This window comes from Chlamydotis macqueenii, chromosome 2 (genome assembly GCF_036417535.1).
Source record: "Chlamydotis macqueenii isolate bChlMac1 chromosome 2, bChlMac1.mat, whole genome shotgun sequence".
NCBI lineage: Eukaryota > Metazoa > Chordata > Aves > Otidiformes > Otididae > Chlamydotis > Chlamydotis macqueenii.
The window spans coordinates 21,112,670-21,133,377 of NC_141557.1; the positions used below are offsets into that span (position 1 = coordinate 21,112,670).

The 20,708-nt window shown below is 37.5% G+C and overlaps 2 protein-coding genes across 2 annotated transcripts in view; both read right to left on the reverse strand.

Annotated features, from left to right (window-relative positions):
* LOC104478051 (macrophage mannose receptor 1) overlaps positions 1-489 on the reverse strand; it is a 34,174-nt gene extending 33,685 nt beyond the window's left edge. Inside the window, exon 1 of the mRNA XM_010118307.2 lies at positions 399-489. Within this exon, the coding sequence (XP_010116609.2) occupies positions 399-468 (70 nt within the window). The 5' untranslated portion in view covers positions 469-489. The remainder of the gene's footprint in view (positions 1-398) is intronic.
* A 1,877-nt stretch (positions 490-2,366) lies between these two features.
* The window catches only part of LOC104478052 (macrophage mannose receptor 1-like), a 37,245-nt gene continuing 18,903 nt past the window's right edge, over positions 2,367-20,708 (reverse strand). Inside the window, exons 15-29 of the mRNA XM_086742200.1 lie at positions 19,143-19,178; positions 18,877-19,040; positions 18,293-18,360; positions 17,325-17,425; positions 16,797-16,936; positions 15,556-15,670; positions 14,734-14,915; positions 13,973-14,075; positions 12,299-12,528; positions 9,768-9,933; positions 8,222-8,368; positions 7,220-7,336; positions 5,709-5,876; positions 3,798-3,827; positions 2,367-3,230 (exon numbers count right to left, since the gene is read on the reverse strand). Coding sequence (XP_086598326.1) covers positions 2,992-3,230; positions 3,798-3,827; positions 5,709-5,876; positions 7,220-7,336; positions 8,222-8,368; positions 9,768-9,933; positions 12,299-12,528; positions 13,973-14,075; positions 14,734-14,915; positions 15,556-15,670; positions 16,797-16,936; positions 17,325-17,425; positions 18,293-18,360; positions 18,877-19,040; positions 19,143-19,178 — 2,006 coding nt within the window. The 3' untranslated portion in view covers positions 2,367-2,991. The remainder of the gene's footprint in view (positions 3,231-3,797; positions 3,828-5,708; positions 5,877-7,219; positions 7,337-8,221; positions 8,369-9,767; positions 9,934-12,298; positions 12,529-13,972; positions 14,076-14,733; positions 14,916-15,555; positions 15,671-16,796; positions 16,937-17,324; positions 17,426-18,292; positions 18,361-18,876; positions 19,041-19,142; positions 19,179-20,708) is intronic.

Below are 20,708 nucleotides of genomic sequence, written 5' to 3' on the forward strand. Positions count from 1 at the left end.
TTTTTAATTTTTCATAACTCATTCCCATATACACACAAGGACAATGGAGCACAAGGACAAGGACAATGGCCTGTGAAGGCCATCTACTTCACAGACCGCACATAACAAATAATTAAATTGTATCCAAAAGGAAATCTTTATCTGCATACATGACTCTGTCTTGACTTCTGATTCCCAGCTTTACCCCATCTTGACTCTTCCCTGCTCTTTAACAGTGAACGAACATCTCTTTACCTGCATCTTTTTTAAACTTCTGTGGACCACCCCAGTTAGGATGAATATGAAATGCAGGACAGTCAAGCTGCGTGAAAATCTTAAAGAGCCTGAGAATCAAGCAAGACAACAGAAATGCCCACTTTCACATCCACTTTTGCAGGGGATAAAAAACAAAGACTCACCAAGTGTCTGAAAAGCAATATGAACGAAAGAGAGGAAAACTAAGACCGTAGAAAAAGTCAAGTGTTTCATTTCTTTCTTCTTATTCACAGAGATGAGTTGAAATTAATTGCTGCAGTAGAAGTCCTTAAGGAACCTGTTGGCGCTGGCTCCTTCTCAGTTTTTGAGAGTTTTAGTCGAAAGAGAAAACTCTGAGCTCCAAATAAGGAAATATCCTGTCATGTGTGTTATTTTGAAATCTATAAATAATTTAAAAATTCAAACTTTGCATCTGAAAGTGAAGTTTCCTTCCATTTGAATACAAGTGGCAAAGTTTGAACCATTCAACATCATTATGCTGAATTAGTTTTAATTTTCTTTGTTCTGCTCTGGGATTGTGAAGTCCTGCCCATCAAAGCCAAAGAAGCACGGAGTGGACTTCAGATGTGTGTACTTTAAGTCTCATACATATATATCTGGGAAACTCAGAAAAAAATACATGCAAATATCTTGGCCAGATAGGTCTTCACTGCTGCAGAAGATACATTCATTTAATTTGATGCACCAAGCAATCTTGACTATTTCAGTGTAAAAAATTAACCCAAAAGGGACAGTTTAACTTTGCTCGGTAAGTTGACAAACTGGGCACTATGTGTACACCTGGCTTTTATCCTTCCGGGTTTATCAACTGGTAAAACTAATGCGCTGTTATTTCATGTGAATTAATCTCAGGAAAACCAATAATAAATAACCAAATTTTTACAATTTTTTTCTGTTAAGCAGGGATTTGGCAACAAAATTTCCTTTCAAAATTATTCAATCCATAAAGGACAAATTAATTTTAATACTTAATAATTTTTTCTTTGTACCAGGTGTAAATGAGATAAGTAAAGAGGTATATTCTTAAACATTACAAATGAGCTGTAGCAAAATCCCATATTTGTTTTGAAGGAAAAGGAGGAAAGATATTCAGCAGAAATTGCCCTTAGAATTTTCTCTCATTTTTCATGGTTTTATTATGAAGACAAATTTCAGAATATATTCTGCAAGGGCAAAATGTCACTTAATGTGAGAGAAGAAACCCATTTACAGAGTATAGGGTCTTCAGAGCAATGTTACCAATACCAACTATCAAAATATCAAAATTATAAATAATTATATCATTTTAGATTTGGGATTTTTTCATCTGTTTTCTCTTTTCATTTGCCTTGCCTTTATTATTAGCCATCAAATAGCACTGAATACAATTCATCTATAAAAAAAAGATAAATATGGGTATGTGTTGTAACTTACATGAAGGAAAAAAAAGGTTGTAAGATCAAGGAAACTGTCAATAAAAATAGTTTGAGTACAGAATGCCCTTCATTCCTTATCCTCTGCAATATGTTTTGTTTCACTGCAATATCTATAAAGCAACAAGCCACTATCACGTGGATCTCTCCTTCCCAATGACCTCTCCTATAGTCAGTTCTCGTGCACTTTCTAAAGGTCTGTTTTTCCCAGAGATCCGTGATATATTTTTCTTTTTTTTTCTTCAGTCTGTCATAGTCAACATAGAATTCATAGAAAACTTAAAAAGCACAGTAAACCTCTAAGGCATTTCACTTCCAAGACACTGTGATGTGCCCCACTGCCTTACTGGCCTAATGCGTGGATACAGTGCCCAGTCATCAGTTCATTTGTCAGAACGTTGGAGGATAGTAAGAGAAGGCATCCTAAAATGAGCAATCAAGTGAAATAAAGCCAAGAATGGATGATTCCAGCTTTATTTGGCATCCACTTTATTTTGTAGTTTCTTTATGTTTCTTTTTAGTCATATGCCTTGTTCGTATTTCTGTATTTCCTTCTGTTAGCCTCTCTCTAAGGTAAATGACTCATTAGATCATCAAACCATAAAACATCTCTGCACGCTAATTAAACAACACTGAAGTATTATTATGTAAGATGTAGATCCTTTATTGATATAGTCTCATATTCATAACTGATACAAAACATTCAAATAGAATATGACTGAGTGTTTGCAAATATTTACTTGTTTTGCAAAATCCAAGTTGAAGCAGTGAATGAAGGACAAGTACTGGCATTTCGGTTATAACAGTACGGCAAGGAAGATGCTTGTGTAAAGAATGTAAAACAGGGTCAATAATGGGGAAAAGCAATTCATGTAAATCTCTGTTTATTCCAAACACCATTTTACTTGAGCAGCAGTGTGCACCCTTCAGCGCGCGGTGGTGAGGTATATTCTGAAGGCTGTGGGGCTGAGTGCTCTGCAGAGCGCTCACTATGTGGCTGCACCTGACTCACTATGTGATGCTGCCGCAAATCACTGGCAGGAGAGAAAGCTAGGGTATTAATCCATAACTTTTAAATCTAAATTCACAGTAGTTCTGCTATTTGTCATGCTTATTTAATTAGCCATTTTATACAGTATTGGGTCTTAGTCTTGAGAGTATTTATTGAATAGCATAGAGCAATAGCTCTTAATCCATACCAAAGGAATAATTGCTAATTTTAGTTCATAGTGTCTGTTAGACGCATGTAACTTTCACTAAGATTTCTTTTGTTCCAGCTAGAGTTTTTTTAAGCTTAACCATATAGTTTAACTGTGTTATCCCATTAGACGATGCTGTGTTCATTTTTTTCATTGTCGTTGGTAGAATCATTTTCATTGTCCTTTCCAGTTAGGACACAGCTGTATTCTAGCAGTGTGCTGCACCGTCTCACCTCTCTTTCAGTCTCACTTTGAGTTTTGATCTTGAATACAAAATAAATTATGAGGCCCATCCCTAATAAAGTGATGAGGACCAGAATAAGTGGCATCCACATATGACTATGTGCTTTGTCCTTTTTGGCACCTGTAAATAAATAAAAAGCAAATAGAAGTGGATGTACTGTAGCCATAAAAACATGTAAAGAATACAAAAAACTATTGGTCAGATTTCCTCTTTAATTACCAAGTGGTTAATCAGCAACCCACACTTACGAAGGAAGTGGAATATAACCTCAACATGTCCTGGCCTTCTTCCACTGTTCTCTTGGGACAAGGATAGAAGGATTGGCAAAGAAATGATGATAATTAAGATGTAGATATTATTGTATGAGGTTTTTAGGTTAAGAGTTTTATTAAAAATCTATCATAATGTCTCTGTGTCAGTCCGCCTCATAGATCTTAATATGCCAAAGAAGGAGCGAAGAGGGGGTGATCAGTTTACCAGAGCATCTCATTATCCTAGGATGCTCTAAGTGTCTTTTAGGTACTGCCAAATTATGCTGGGAATGAACTAAATGGCAACTAAGTAAATTAAACTCATATAAGTAAATATATAGAAGATAAATAAGTAATAAATACCAATTCATGAAAAAACACAAGTATTTCTTTTCATGTCTTTTTGAAACTATTGGGAAAGAAAAATAAATCCTACCTTCCAGATTTGTAGCTGCTTTAAGAGTAGCTGTCAAAGATAAACACAAATGTTTAGTAAAAATTTAAAAAGGTCACATTTTCATCCTGACAGTCTCATATTAGCAAAAAGGTCTGGTAACCTGCCCATCAAAGTTACCTCATTGCTGCTCCTGGAAACACATTTGCTAAATTAACAGAGATGAAAAGGTGTGATTGATTTCTAACCTGATATTCACTGTAATAAATCTGCAGTGTTTTTCATATTAAAGCCCCCCTTTTTTATTTTTTTTTTTAATAACCAAAGAATCTCCAAGCACAGGTAGTTTCTGACTGTTTTAGATGGACTCTGTCTTCTCCTCTTGTTAATAACTAGAATCATAGAATAGTTTGGCTTGGCGGGGACCTTTAAAGATCATCTAGTCCAAGTCTTACCCTCTTCACTGGGTCTGCGTGCCAGCGGAGACTGGGAACAACTTGATCAAAGCTGAGGAAATTAGAGCTTTCCTGTACTGTGCACTGTTCCTTTGAGACCCAGCAGATTTTAATTTACCATAATTCATTGCATCTGTAATTACATTATAAGCTCGAGCTTTCTTATGCAGTTTTTCCCAGCTGTGCAAAGAGGGCGCCATCTGCAAGATTTTTCTTGGCGCGCTGGGTGTGAGCTGGATGGTGGCCAGTGCAAGAGCAGATCTTCCCATGGGCAGCGGGAGCTGCAGGGAGAGTCGGGGTGTGCGTTCCAGCGTAGGAAGCGCCAGGAGCCGGGTTGTTGCAGCAGAAGCACGGCAACGCGTTAAACTCCGGCATGTTTGTAAGCATGAAGGAAATGTAGGTGTTCTGTTGCTCCTTTGAGGAAAGCAGAGCTCACGGCAATGTAGTATTTGCCTGTGCTGAAACCCCATTCTGCTGGAGCACCTGGTGCCAGAGAATATTCTCTGTACTTTGTCACTGCACGTAGGGGCCACTCACAGTCAAACCCAACAAAAAAAGTGTGTGTTGACACTGAGTTTCTGCTTTCCAATGTATCTGTTAACAAATAATTAGCTTTTGGTAGTATCTATCGCTCTGACTACCCAAAGAAAATTAGGAATTTTCCTAAAAAGAGAATTTTCATTTTCAGTACATGCTCTGACACCACTACGAATGCGTACGGCTACTTTCCCCACCAGCTGCAGCTTTGCTCTGGGAGAGGAAAGGACAGAACTTCAGAAACATCCCGAACCTCAGGGTTGCAAAACAGGGCAGGAATTTTTTTTTTTTTTTTTTTTTTTCAGAATTAACAGTTAAACTGCAAAATACCGCAAGGCTGTTTGGCTCATGATATTCTGGTATTTCTGCTTCCTGACTAAAGCAGATGGTGCTCAGTTACACAGAAACATAATATTAAAAAAAATGCTAACCAAAACACTTCTACTATTTTCAAAGGTCACTATGTGCACTCTGGATCACTTCCGTTCTGTTATTATTTAAATTGAATTGCTTCATCCATCTCTTACAGGAACAGCATGTACCATAGTACAGCAAGAGGAAGAAAAGCAAATTATTGATGCAATCCTTGTTCCATAGAAAGGGAATACAAATGTTAGCAAGAAAATATGTGTGTATGTTGGAGGGGAGGAAAACAACAAAGGAGTTTAAAAATTTTCAAGAAAATATTGATCATCTTTAGTTTTTAGTTGAATGTACATCACAGAATGCAGGAAAATCTGAAGTTATGAAGCAATAAAGCATGAACAGGGCACACACAAAAAAAAAAACAACACTCTATATATTCATATTATTTTTGTCTGAATGCTGAAGCAGGTGTTAAGAAAAAGTCTGTAAAAAACAACATACTGTTTATGTTGGTCTTTTGTAATGACCATATTGTGTTATTACTGTTGAAAGAAAACCATAAACACCAAGAGTAAATATTAATGAAGTCACTTACTCTTTGGTTTCTTACAAATAAAACCCTTTTGGGAAGAGCAAGGAAGGATACTCCAGTAGCCGGAGAACGCAGACAGCTCCACGCAGTAATCAAGCTGGTCCTCCGAGGGCTGTCCTTCACCCCAGTTGACAAAGCCTAAGGCACTGTTATCTTGCCAAAGCAGCTGCCCTAATGTTGGAAATGTTAATAGCAACACACAAAGATCCACATCAAAGATCTTCACTAACATTCATGAATATTAATATTAATATTGTTACTTTACTCAGTGTAATAAAGCAATACTACTTTCTCCAAAAATTCCCTCTGTGGTTACTTTCTGATGTGTTTTATTTCTTTTGATTCTCTTCTTAAAAACAATATAATTACTTTTCCAAATTATGGTTTGTATATTTGCCAATCAGAACTTAGTTTTAATTTACATGTCCCCATATTTTTGTCTAGGGGACTAAAGTATCAAATTGAAAAATTAATAAAGCTAAGCTTCTTTTTTTTAAATTTCTAAATTGTTATTTCAGCAGCACTCATTCAAAATCAAGCCATTTTTACTGTAAAGCTTGAACATATGTTTAATTAAAATTAAAACATTTCTTTTTTTTGCTTAATCTCTGAAACAAAAAAAAATCAAAGTATCAATGAGTTTAAATGAATCTAAAAAAAAAATCCTTTCTGACTGATTGTGGATTGACATTCATGTTGTTTTCTTCCAGGTGCATGTTTTCCACTGGACTTTTTCTGTTAGCCAGCAGCCTAATTTTCTCCATACAGAGATACAGAGAAGCTCCATGCTGTGGGCTCCAGCCAGACACCCACAACTCCCACATGATTGCTTCCCAGCCATGAGAAGATGAGAGCCAGCCAGGACATATTCCCCACCGAGGCACAGAGCAAACATGATGGGAAATGCTTTCTCACAGACCAGGAATAGGAGACATCCTCAGGGAGGGCTGAGGTCACAGGGACAGATACATGTCATTGGCTGTGGTCTTCTGTGAAGGTCTGTGGTGACATTGCAACTGTAAGCAGCTATGCAAAATTATACTCAATTACAGCAATTCCTGGATCATTCAAATTTAGAAATGAGGACTGTGATTGCCTCAGGTATGGATAGCTGAAATTACACGTTATATCCCACTTTCTTACAGAACAGTATCTCTGTGTTATGCCTCTCAAGAGATAGTTCTGTCACCTCTCCACATCCTGCTACTGAACAGATAGACAAGATATTTGAACTGAGGCAGTCCCCATGCTGTTATCCCTCTGGTGGACCCATGCAATATCCAAGACCCATAATGGAAGCCAAGCCAATTTATTTTCTACAGCCTTTCACATCTATTGGTTAAAATCATCAACTTCCAATAATTTTTAGTTTATATGCTATTAATCTATCTTTTTTTGTTTTTAACTGGTTTCTGTTGTTCAGTCAGCTCCTTAAAAAACAGTGTATCTTATTCATATTTATGTGCATTTAATGAAGTCTATTTATGATTTTTTATAGAAGTTAAAATAGTTACCATTTACATTTCTGTATATTCCTATCCAAAAGCCACTTATCTTGCTTGTGTGTAAATATGCATGCTCTACTAAAAAGTTTGATTCAGCCTGATTTTCCACAGAAGTCAACGTACCACCTATAAGAAAACCAACAGAAGATGACTGGAGGTATCCACTGCTGCAGAAGTTACTGCTAGTTACAGCCTTTGCTATAGGACAAGGTTAATAATAAAATCTCTCCTACTAGTAGAGAGTAAGCAAGGATTTACAGCTCAGAAAGTAAGGTTCATCTGTAGAGGAACAGCACAGACTGAGTAATGTTTTCCGAAGTGAAAGATGGGAAAGCACAGTGAAGATTATGGTTTTGAACACCAGGCAAAAAGCACATTCTTTTCAAGTGATTGGATAATATTTTTCGTAGGTATTATGGATTATTATTCATTTGTTCATCATAAATTTGACAGGATATTATGTAGCATGTAATATTGCACAGCAAACAACTTTGCAATTCAAACTAAAGTATTAATTTTACTGGCAATGGTGGTGGAGGAAGATGGCTAAGAGGATCTAAAAAGATACGCATCAAAAGGACTCATTTATTTTGGGCAGTATAGTGCTTCTCTTTCTTTTTCATAGCCTCCTGAAGCATGGATGAGGTAGCTGATGATCCAGCAGCGTAGGTGGAAGAGGGCCAAGGAGCAGCTCATGATCCTGGCCAGGACCAGATGCCTCCAAGCTGAGGGAGGGAAGCGTTTGCCCTCCCCTGGCTCTGCAGGCAGCCAGGGAGCCCTGCTGGTAGAGGGAGGACTTCCAGGCAGACCCTTTCGGATCACACACTCTATATTAACAATAAGTGATGGCTATTATGATATTTACTTCTACATTGTTTTCCTTTTTTTTTATAGATTTTATAGCATTAGTGTAGTGTAGATTTTGCAGCATTAGTTTTCAAGACTTTTTAAAAGTGATTAGTTTTTAATGTTAATATTGAAATCCTATCTTTGGGTAAAAATAATAGTTACCTGATTGAACGCACTGAGTCACTGACTGAGCCCAGCTCATTTCATTGGCATTGAAGTTATAGCAGTGACTTCGGAAAGGAATCCAAGACATGTAATCAGATTCAGGACATTTTCCAATATCCTGTGGGGGATCAGAAGGAAGTATATCTAGAAGAAATGAGATATTATGGATGTTTTCATTCAGTAGGGATTGCAGTTCTATGAAAGCAAGTTTAGAAAAAAACCCTTTTCTGAAAAGTATTTAAAATATTCTTTGGTGCACAGTGCCAGAATTATCAGTGCGTATGTCAAGAGTCACAATGAGGAGCAGAACTGCTCAGTCACAGCTGAATCATTCAATGTGAGCCTGCACTCTTCTGTGTTATCAACCAAATAAAACTTGGACTGTCTCAAGGATATCTGAGTGTTCAGGTGGTTTTGGTTCTAGTTTATTTTGTTGTAACCAACAAATTTATATAAATAAAAGATACTGTATAAAGCAGGAAAAGAAAATCCAGAAAACTCCCAAACCCTGAAGAGATTCAAATAATGATTTGATTTTAAATATCATCTAAGTCATAGTTTACTGTGGAAATTTCCCATTAATATTGTCCTCAAGATAATAATCCTTACATAAAATTTCTGAACAGCTTTAACTCTGATAAGGCATATAATTGATAGTCTGAAACTCATTGAATATTTGTGTAGTAGCCCCTCATTTTTCTGCAAGTGATGACATTAGGGAGAGAAACAGTAACATTGGCAGTTAGCACATGCGGTTTTAAAATGAAAGCTGCAAATGAATAGAGTTGAAGTTCAGAGCATGGCCTGGAAAAGAAATTAAATAAAAACTACACAAAACCAGATCAAAAGAAACTCAGAATTTCCATTAACTCCATGTCCCTAGAGTTAACGGCGATTGCTCTAATACAAATGAGAAAAAAAAAAGTTCAGTCCTATCCTAAGTTTTGCCTGTAGCTTTTGATTTCTAATATTCCTCAGTGACACCCATAGAAGTACGAACTTTTGTTTGAGCTGAAAACAGAATTATTTTTTTTTTTCCAACACCACAATACATTAGCAGCAGCCACCAGACTGCTGCATGAGTAACCAGATAAAACTCTTCCTTCTTTCCCCAGTTTCCAGAATCTAGTAACAGTGAAGCTATAACCGCTAAATAAACACTGCTTATGTTGAAGGAACAAAATTTATTTTAAACTCGGTGGACTTCATTGATTACAGTCCTTCCCACAAAATCCCTGTCAGCAAAAAGTTTCACATTCTAGACTCGAAGTGAAATGTTTGGTACCCCCACACTCTGTGCTGTCTGCCTGTGGTGTAGGATAACTCCTGTGGCAGTTATCACCCCAGTCCAGTGAAATGGCAGTATCCTGCCTGGTGAATGACAACTCCATCAAAATAAAGCATTGTTCATGCAAAATAAAGGTATTGATATTAAATACCCAGGCTTATTTTTCCTTAATATATACTTAGAAATTTGTATTTTGATCAAAGCAGATCCTGCAAGGCTTCTACCATAAATTTGAAAGTCATCACCATAGCTTACCCTCAGATTTTTTGCAGACAGGAAAATGTTTTTCATTACAAGGTGCTGTTTTCCAGGTCCCATGGAGCTCTAGATAGACACAGGCTATTTTCTGTTTTGGTTCACCATAGTACCAGTTAGAAAAGTTTAATTTCCTTTTATCGGTCCATCTGTAATAGCCATAACTCTAAAATTGAAACAGACATTTAACATAATTTTTCTATGCTGTCATCTGCTATTTCAGGTAAGTGGATTTGTACAAATGTACATTTTCACAGTGATAGATAGAGCTTGGTTTGTATGTTTGTGTTAGTACTGTTAAAATATTAATTGAATCAGGACTCAGCAACGTAAAAGTAAGACGCAGCAGTATGCCTCCCATGCTGTAACAGCTCATGAAGGTGTTTTGAAGGCTAAATGGTTCTTCCTGGGTACTGCTGGTTCTCAGTCACTTGTCGGGCAACATTGTGATGTGGAATCACCGTCCCAGAGGAGTCAGGTCAGCATGAAGAGCAATGCGACCACAGGAACATGAAACCTGTGGAAATCTCAGTGGAAGCAGGTCTCAGGGTGTGGCTGTCAAACAAGGACCATAAGCTCAAGTACAGTTTTTAGGTGAAACACTCAGGAGTAAACTGCAGCTATCACTAAGAAAATCTGAGAAAAATATTAGTTTGTTATAAGCAAAGGAAAAATGTGGAGGAGTAGGAAGTCTTGAGTCTGTTTATTCTTACCCTCTCTCCCCTTTCTTTTTTTCCAGGAAGAATTGGAAGAATTACAAGGAAAAGGGAACAGACCCAGATGGTATATTGCTGACATTAAGAGCTGAGGGCTAAAGTGTGATCCCACTCTAGTGTATAGATATGTCAAGAGGCCAGGTATGCAAGCCCCTCCTGAGCTTGGCACCATCAGGGCAAGATTGCTGCCTGGGGAACAGGAGGAGCCACAAAGCTTCACTCTGCAACAGCAGGGCCAGCTCATTCATAAAGACCAGGAGAATATGTCTGGTGGTCCAAAATTGATCGTAATGGAATTTTAACTGCTTTCTAAACCATGTTTCTGTGACTGTAAAAGCAAACAACTTTGATAGCAAGTGGACTTAAACACTATTATTTTGTTTTGGATAGAGATGTCCTGTGAACTTGTGCAAGTAGGAGGATTCATGCCAAGGTTGGTGACTACCAATCACTTCTACATTCTAAGATCAAACATTTTGTCTGGTAGGGAGAGACACTGTCAGAATCATGGAAATACATATTGTTCAGCAGCAAGTGCATTGTCTCAGACAATGTAGCCTTCTAAGAGGCTTTATCAGAGTGCTGCTGCATCTCATAATGTGTTTTTACACAACATTGATTGCGAGTTCTCCCTAGGGATACTGAATTTCAGACGCGTCTTGCTATGTTATATATCAATGTGAAATCCCAATTAGTAAAAACAATCACTAGTTAAGAAGAATATTACTGATGAAAGAGCTCTTTTTTATTATCAAGGTAGTTTTGTCTGCTCAAAGAGCAATGCAATAGAAACGTGATAGTGCATGTCATGGATGAAGTTTGACTTCTCAAGGTTCAATTATCACCCATTGAGGAATGCCGATGCATCATGAGTATTTACTCTAAACTCGAGAAGGAAGAGGGAACTTTTGACTATAGGCTAGTCTCCTCTACATAAATATTTTATTGGATCCAAATATCTCTATCTGTGGTTGTGTGCTTTCTGCTTACACATATATATTGATAAAGGATAGCCTGTAATAAGTTAGCGTGAATCTTGGAATTCTCAAATCTGTAATTAAGTTACCGTTCTAATCACAACATATTCTACTAAATCACTTTGTTAATCTTTACATTGGTTAGGGATTAAGTGCTGCTAAAATCAAACTTTGATTTACCTCACACCATTAATAAATCTTAAATTGTTGCTAGATGGTAATAGTGTAAAACATTTTGTCCATGTCAGTGCATTGAGCAACTGCATGCTCACTAGAGAAGCTGAAGCTCATTCTGGCACTCATTCACAGAGTTAATGACTGCTGCTCACTCGACTGTTCCCTTACACAGTGGTGGACCTGGATCTCCATATTAACTTCTTCTGGTACAGTATAGCTTTTGCTGCTTTTAGTCTTTGGGACTTAGCAGGTGTAACAAGGCGTGCACTTGGTATGTCCTGTGAACCTTCTGAACCAAAAAGTAATGAAAAAGCTAAAGCTGCCTATGATCAGGAGGCATGACCCTTAATGACCCTGTTGGTGCTTTTGAGTAGAATTCACCTCTCCTAAAAATGGCCATCTAAAAGTTAACCTGGTAGTTTGACCTAAGTTTCTAAGATTCCCATAGAGTTAGTAAAAAGAGGTCAGTGCTATCACAAGTTCCCATCCTTTTCCATTGCCTAAAATAGAGTTTAGTGATTTTAAGATCAATGAAGTTAAATTAAGTGAGTGCTGTCCACCAGCCCTAGGTTCCTGAATCTGTTCATGCTACAGTTCTCCCTGCTGATAGTAATCCGGTCATAGAGTTTAATTGCACCACCTATCAATTTATTAATCTTACCACATCACTGTTGAGCCCGATCCATAAGGGCGCTCCATATTGCGCTGCCTGCAGCAGCAGGAATATATTACTGTAGTAATCGAGAATGCTGGCAAGCTCTGAAGATTTCTCCTTGCAGGCTTTTCTTGCTTCTTCCCAATTCATTTTAGAAGGAATGATTAAATAGCTGCTGTTACCATAATGGATGAAATCAGAGTCTGGAGCAGTTGTGGCATGAAACAGTTCAGGCTCTGTATAAATTTGAGAGGAAGGGGACAAAACGGTGACAATTACTAACTGCCTGAATAGCAGCGTTACTTTTAAGTCACAGATGAATGTAGCGTGGCAGCACAAGCAGCAAGTAAAAGCATTTCTTATTTAAAGCACATATTTTAATGGTATTGTTTGGCATTGTTTGTAACTATAAGGTAAATTGGGTATCCAGGGATGAGCAGAGGACGAGCTGTGAAATTATGTGAATGCTGGTCACACAGTGATTCTCCTTCCAGAGCTCTCTAGGTCCCCCTCCTGCAGTGCAGGTGAAATTCCTCCCAAGTACAAGCACAGGGCAGGATCCCCACATCACTTTGGTCTCAAAATAGGGGTGAATTTCATTCTAAGAAAGTTTGTGATTCTGCTGCTGCTTCTTTCCCATATAGGATTAAATGAAAAAGGAAACTGTAGTTTTACCTTTAATGATATATGTGGAAGTAGAAGACAAAGACCTAATGATGGGGACAGAAAAAAGAACAAAAACTGCCTTTGTGTTCTGTTCAGTGTTGAAAATGCCCTGGCAATTGTTTTTGCTGGTGATGCCCTCATGCAGCTTTCTGTATTTGCATAGGACAGAGCCATGAAACATCTGGCCCAGCTGTGGCTTCTTCCTGTGTTTTTACTTGCTGCTCAGCAGTTCCCTGTTTCTATTCCTGCGAACTCTGCCGTGTAGCTGTGCTCCGGATGTGTCTCCCACCCTGAGGACGTACAAAGAAAAGTAGAACTTTTGCCCGTCTGATTATTGCTGGCCTTGTGATATAAAAGCGTTGCTAGAGACAGTTGAGCAAAATAACTGGTTTAACTGACCTTAATCGACCCCCCAGTGGAGCACGTGTGAGGGCAGGCTAGGTCTGGGGGTGAGGGTGGGGAATCTGATTTTAATGTATTGTCTAGCTAGCTAAGATACCCATGGTGGAGGTTACTGATGGATTTGTCTTTAAGCTTTGTATTTCCATATACAAAATAACCTGATCCAGGTACCTATATCTGGGCTAATTGCATAAAGCAGAGATGGCTAAACTCCTGTTTTGTCAACAGAGAGAACAGGCGTTTTGAAGACATAGCTCTTCTAACTGGTTTTGGGTACTTGCCTCAGGATGAGGCAGCTGAATCCTGCCTTCAAAGTGTCTACTCGCCATGTGCAGGCAACTGATGTGAGTGTAGATGTCTGCAAGGCAGATGAAGTCAGCTTCTCTGAGTCTTGGTGGGTATGCTGCTAGGGGAGAGGCCGTAAAGCCAAAACATTTTATAATTCTTATCACAGAGCAGGTTTTGTGTCTGGAATTCCTGAGCTGAGAAAGTAGCCCTGCTTTCCTCACCCCAGCTGCTACAGGCACAGTCAGGCATTTACAACTGAGGACTCATCTGGTTGGATTGTTCAGTAAGTGTCTTCCAACAAAGAAGGTGAAAAATAAAACTTACTGCTGTCCATCTGGCAAATATAGCTTTTGTTGTGCTGGCAATCAGTGTTTTCCCAGTATCCTGCTTCATCTACAGATCTTTTTGTCATTGCGATACAGTTAGTCTAAGGAAAAAATAAAAAAGAAAATTATAGCTGATAAAGTGCAAAATATCTGGCAAAATAATAGACATAGTTTTGAGGAGACAAAGTTAATAGCTTTCTTTTCTAATTTTCTGGCTCTTATTTTAATTTATCATTTCTTGGAAGATAATGTATTGTATTATATACCTTAAGCAAGTGTGCTTTCCTTGGCAGATTACTGCAAGAACTTTTGTCAGTTTGTCAAAATTTCTTGGAGTGCAGCAAAGCTATTTTTACAATGCTGTTTGTGGTAAACTGTACTGAATTTTTTGAACTTTCATTTGGATTCATGGTGTACAAGGAGAAACAATGAAACAAAGTAAAAACCCCAGCTAGTAATACTGAGTATTTTCAGTAAACTCTAATAATTCTAATAATTTGAATCAATTCTAGCAGTTATTATAATACAGCACTCCTTTTCTGCAGTTCTAGACATCTGCAAAGGAATGACAGTAAGTGTAGACTCTAAACAGGCCTGTGCACCTCAGCTTTACAAATTTGATCTCTGAAATATTATTCCATTGCATTCTGCTTTAAGCCATTGAAATATAGGATCCTAGCTAAGACAGAAGTCAGGCTGGTTACTCTAACCTTGAGTATGTTATCTAAGCTAAGTATTTTCTGATTTTTTTCCATTTACCTGTATTGTAATATACTTCCTGTCAACTTCTATGAATTTATCTTTAAATGGGAATTGTCTTGCCCATTTTGAATAGTCAAAAATACTTCCATCTGTCCAAAGATAAGTATTCTCACTGTTAATATCATTCAGTCCAATCCATGTTTCACTGGCAACATCCTTTAGGTGAAAGGTGAAGAAGGCTATTAAAAAAAAATGAATCAGAGAAAGAGAGTAGCTGAGGAGTTGCCTTTCTTCAAATTCAGTGTAAAGCAAATTCCAAATAAAACAACTAATCAACTTTAAAAACCCAGAAATATGAACTTCAGTATTGTGAGACTATGAGTTAACTGTAAAAGAGAAAAATTATAATGGGTAATTTAACTGAAGCGGTTTGATTTAATTTTTTTAAAAAGGAAACTTTTGTAGATAAAAATGATAGAGACTTCTTGGAATTATTATAGAAATTAGGGCTAGAAGGCAATTCAAATGATTAATATGTCTTCCTTAAGGCAGCAACAACTGCACATAAATCATTTCTGATAGATGTTTGTTTACCTTCTGGCTTGAATATCTGTGAGCATTTCATTACTATGAACTATTACTATTTATTCCATCTTCCAAGGCCATGGGAACAGATTATTCTGTTCCCTCCACATGAAGCTTTTGCCAAGAGATGGGAAGTGTCATAATACCTCACTCCAGTCTTCTCTCTGGATCAAGTAGCTCCAGGTCTTTCTTCATGGGTTGTGCTATTTAGATCTGGAGGCTAGTTCAGCTTTGTCATTAGATGGTGAAATGTACTGACTTCATACATAGTGTCAAAAGGTTCGGATGTCATACCTTGCACTTGCTCATTGTGTATAGAGGCCAAATTTCCCCCTAATTCTATACAAGCACTTCTTGCAGAGTGCCAAGTCAGTCTCTCTTCTTCTCCGGATCCAAATATTTTATAACACTGCGGGGAGAGTAAAGGATTAGGCAAATTTTCAAGCATTTTTTCAATGAAAATACTTTCAGCCAGCAAGAAGATGATCCAGCTAATCAAAGCGATGCATGTGCAGCACTTACAAACCTGTGGGCTGTCCAAGGTTAGTGCTAGGCAAGAGTGGGCAACCTCCAAAAGCTTTTGAGGAATTAAGTAGTTATCCAAGGGGCATGGGTAGAGATTTTGGGTCACGTTACTGAAAAGCAGAATTTTTGAGAGACTAAAACTATTTCCTGATTTGGAACATAATTTGGGGCAGCCATCTCTCAGTTCAAGTTCTTTCAATTATATACCACAGACTTCGAGCTAAAGCCTGAGCTTGTGTGAGCACTCAACATGAGCAGAACGGCGTCAGGAAGAACTACTCTTTTGTATTATGTATTAGTATCCCATGGGGATTTTTCCTGAATACCAGTGTAAAAAATTAGTTTTGTGATTGTGTATGTCCTGAGGGATAGGAGACGCTGTTTTTAACTGGCATATGTTGCTTCTCCCTTTTTATGCCCTTTGAATGCATGAAAACTTTTTCTATTCATTGCACTGTGGGATTGATTTGAGGTTTTCATTCGGTTTGGGGTTTTTTTTTTTTTAAGTTCATATAACCATGTGTACTTTTGCTTAACTTAGCAAAAAAAAAAAAAAGGCTTGATCATTTTCTACTTTTTATTTGACATGTATTGTTGTTTGTGTTATTCAGCTTGAGTTGTTGTGATAGTCAATTACATATGAAAAGTATGACCTTTCATTTTTTCATCTCAGCATTACTCAGAAAAAGCAGCTTACCTTACAGATAAGGACAATAGAACTGTATTTCCGTGCAGTAAGGATATTCAAAATAAACAGAAGATTCTAGAAACTGAAAAAGTTAATATGGCTAAAGGCATGTGGCATTTAAAAAAATAAAACATTTGAAATCACCTTTTGTGAGATTTAGACACAGACTTGACAACTTGAAAATTGACTACACTGCTAATTAGAGTACCACTTTATAAACTAGTGTATAACAGGAGAGAATTTATACAGTGAGATAAAAGGGATAGTTGTTTTCCCTAGCTATAGCAAATCTGCTAAATATGGCTGAGTTTTGTTACTGCACCTTGTTATTAAACAGAAGCCAAGTTTCAGGGCATCCTCCCAGAGGTGGAAGTACAGTAGGAGCAAATCCTGAGTAAGTTGAATTGTGCCTTTCACAGATGAAGGCATTTTTCACAGCACAGCTTATATCGTTCCAAAAACCTGAAAATAAATGAAATCTAGAGAATTACTGTCTTGTAACTCTTGTACCACCATTACAGCAGTCAGCCCCAGACAGTATTCATAAAGCACAAATAAAACCTTCCGGAGGCATGTGAAACAGTTGCCATGTACACGTTTACCCAAATAACACTCCTCCTTCCTCTGCGGTATGTTTGTCTCCTAATAGAATCATAGAATTGTAGAATCTTCATAGATTCATAGAATCTTCATAGCATGGTTTTAAACCTCAGCATACTCGCTATGAAAAACTGTCAGTATTGTTCAACTACCTATTTATGGGGTAGCCTCAAATTGAAGTATGTAGCAAACATTTTAGCTTTTGATGCTAAATTTTCAACCAAATATTTCTTGTTGCTATTTTACTTACCAAAATATTTTGTCATTATCACACAGTTTTCATTATTGTTTGCAAAATTGGGTTCATTTGGAGCCCAGGCAACATAGTTCACTGGGGTCTCATCCAGCCAGCTGGAAGACACAAGGGGAGAGTGGCTGCCATTTAGTTTAGTTTACAAGGTCTGCTAATGGGCTAGGCAAGGTATTACCAAAGAGCAAAGGCTCTACATATGCTGGAGAGGACATATCCACAGCATTGCTGCTGCTTCTCATCACATTCAAGTCCTGTCAGTGTCCTATTTTGCCAGAGGTTGGATAAACAACATCATACTCAAAGGGAAGAGTTCTTATGGTCTGGACAAGACTGAAACTTCAAGTTCTCACCAGTGCATAGATTTTGCCATCATACCCAAAAGGTGTCCTCCTGAAAGCCTTCTACAAACAGATTTCTAAAACAGGTTCCCTATAAGCACTTTCAGAAAGCTGTTGGGTGAGATGTTGCTCACACTTCTTGCTTCCAGCTCAGGTAACTAGAACACTGGGATTAGTCTGATTAAACCCTTACCTCTACATAGTATCTAAGTCTCCTGGGCTCTCTGTACCCATTTCAGATCTGGTCAGAGTTAATCTCATCCTAAGGTTGATGTCTAATGTGGATCAGATTAATAACATCCTAAAATTAGCTGTTTCTCCTCACTACCTATGCAGGGTTGCTTGGGCGTTTAACTCGGTTTTCTCAGCGTAAGACATTAGGTGAAATGAATCTTACCCATGAACTTCTATTAGTTTTGCTCTCTCAGATTTGGGAGGAAAACAGATTGCTTTGCTTAAATATAGAAGAACTTAACACTTTTGTTCTGAGACTTCTCTTGAAAACTACGCAGAGGCCAGTTACACAACAGTTACTAACTTGTAAAATGAAAGCACACACAAATGCTCCCATAGATCAAGGTGGAATTCCCAGCATTCGTTGTCCATTATCAGTTTTCCTTTACTCACCTGAATTTCTGATCAAAGCTGACAACTAAGCCAATGAAATAAGAGTCCACTCTGAGTTTTGTGTAAATCTAAAACAAAAGTGATTAACTGTTAAACACTAAACACTTCCTCAGTTTCTCAGCATCAAGCTAAAATCTGGAAGCCCATCAATCATGCCTGTGATTTTTTTTCGGATTTTTTTTTTTCCAGAATTTAAGCCTCAGTCAAGAACATTGTAGGTTCAGACCCAGGTTTTAAGCAGTCACCCATATCAACAGGGATATGGGGAACATCCTGGAGTGAGGAACCTATGGGACAGGAAAGCAATAATCACTGTGCTGAACACCACGTATCTTAGAAGAGATAAGCAGCCCGGGCCTGAACAATCCGTTGCAGCACCTTTAACATTTGCATACTTTTTTCCTCTACCTACTAAAGCAATAGTAATTTCTTTACAGGTCCTGAACAAATGTATCATTATATAAATAAGTATTGTAGGGCAATGGCTGAGGACTCTAGCCTAGCTAAATAGCTAGACTGTTCTCTTTATTTTATCAGCTGCTCTGCTTCAGCATTGAGTTATAATTAATAGACTCTGTGCTTACATATTTCCATAGAAATTGTCTTTCACTTTCATTTTCAATGACAACAAGATCTGCAAAGTTCTTCTGGCAAATTCTCCGTGCTTCTTCCATATGGACATGTTCTTTGCTGAAATAGTACTGCTTATCTTTATATACGATCCATCCATCACGAGTGGCTTCATATTCTGAAAAATAAGGCAGGATGTATACTACGTTCATATCTGGTCTATACGAAGTCTGAAAACTATACTGTAAACTTTTTATTTGAAAGAAGAAAAAAATCATACCAAGTTTGGAGTTTGGTTCAGGTTTTAACAGTGTACCTGTAAAATAAAAGAACATCATGATCAATATTCCAAATAAAAAAAAAAAAATCCAGAGAGATTTGCTTTATGTAGTTGCAAATGCTTTGTATAATAGACAAAAAAAATGGAATTAAGAATTATCTAATACTTTTTCAAGATTTTAGAGCACATACTACTGGATTAAATTTTAAAATATGTATACTTTAGTAACATTTATCTACTGAAAAAATATATATCTTTAAAGCATACACACATATCTCCAAAAGCACAATCCAAGATGTTAAATAAACACTTTGTAGATGAAGCTTACATCAGTTTCAAAATTTATTTACTATTTTTGCTTGACATGCTATTATATTTTTTTTTTTTTACATTCCTGGGACTAGAGCCAAATAACATCATCTGGCCAATATATCCAGTTCTCAAGTTTACCTACATAATAGTAAACTATTCACAAGTACTGAAAGCTTAATACTGGTATTTTGTTAATACCACACATAATTTCCAGCGTTTAGATGCATTCCTGGTAGCTTGGCTTTTACTAGGAAATGTTGTTTTTAAGAGAGTCCTGGAGAGGGTCAATAAATACCTGGAGAGCTAATAGATACCAGACCCCAGTTTGTGATTACAGGATGGACCAGGAGGAAGCAATTAACCTGTTGCTATTCCTAGAGTCAGCTATAGCCTCTCAAAGGTAGCTGTGTTCATTTGGGTGCCTGTTGTTCTGTTGTTCATGAGGACTGTGTTATTAGCTTTCTCCATTGCTTCTGTTGTTTGATGGAGAGGAACACATTATTAAAGAAATGATAGGAATAGTTTAGATGTGAGATAAGCAAACAAATGAAAAAGCAATTTAAATTTTTCTGTTGGGAGCTTTTAAATATTTTATCCTTAAGCAGTTAGCGCAGAATAGAACTAAAAATATTCAGATATCTTCAAGATAAATTTACATACTTCACCTCATCTTGTTTTTATTTTTTAAACCCAAAAACCACATTTCTTGCTTTTCCAAAAAACAGTGTCTTAAGTAAATATGTGTCTTAAGTGAATATGAGAGAATTAACAGCTGAGCATCTCTCCTCTCTTGGTGATCATGCTGTAATCTAGATTCACAATAACAAGATCTAATTTTTTTTTTTTTTTAACTGCTGAAAGGTCATCTAGGCTCAAGATAAACTGATCAGAGTCTTTATGTCATGGTTTCTGACCTCCTCCTGAGTAATCTCGTCAAGAGCAGAGAGCAACATCTGTACAAAGCAGCACGCTCAGCGTGCCAGAAGGGGCTGCACGGGGTGTGCTGCTTCAGGCTGGCCTGCGGAAGTCAGTGTTCTGATGGTTCAGGTGTGTGACTCACCTACCCACAAGGGAACAGTGATCCTTCCTTTTCGGTTAAGCAATTTTTCAATGGTAGCGTGGTGCCTTACTCATCATTTGAGGGTAATGGATTGTTGGCACAGTCACCAAATATTAGATACACTTAGTGATGATTATATAACTGCATCTCCCTTACCCTCCCTGTTGTGCCTCCTACTAGTTCTCTGTGTTCAT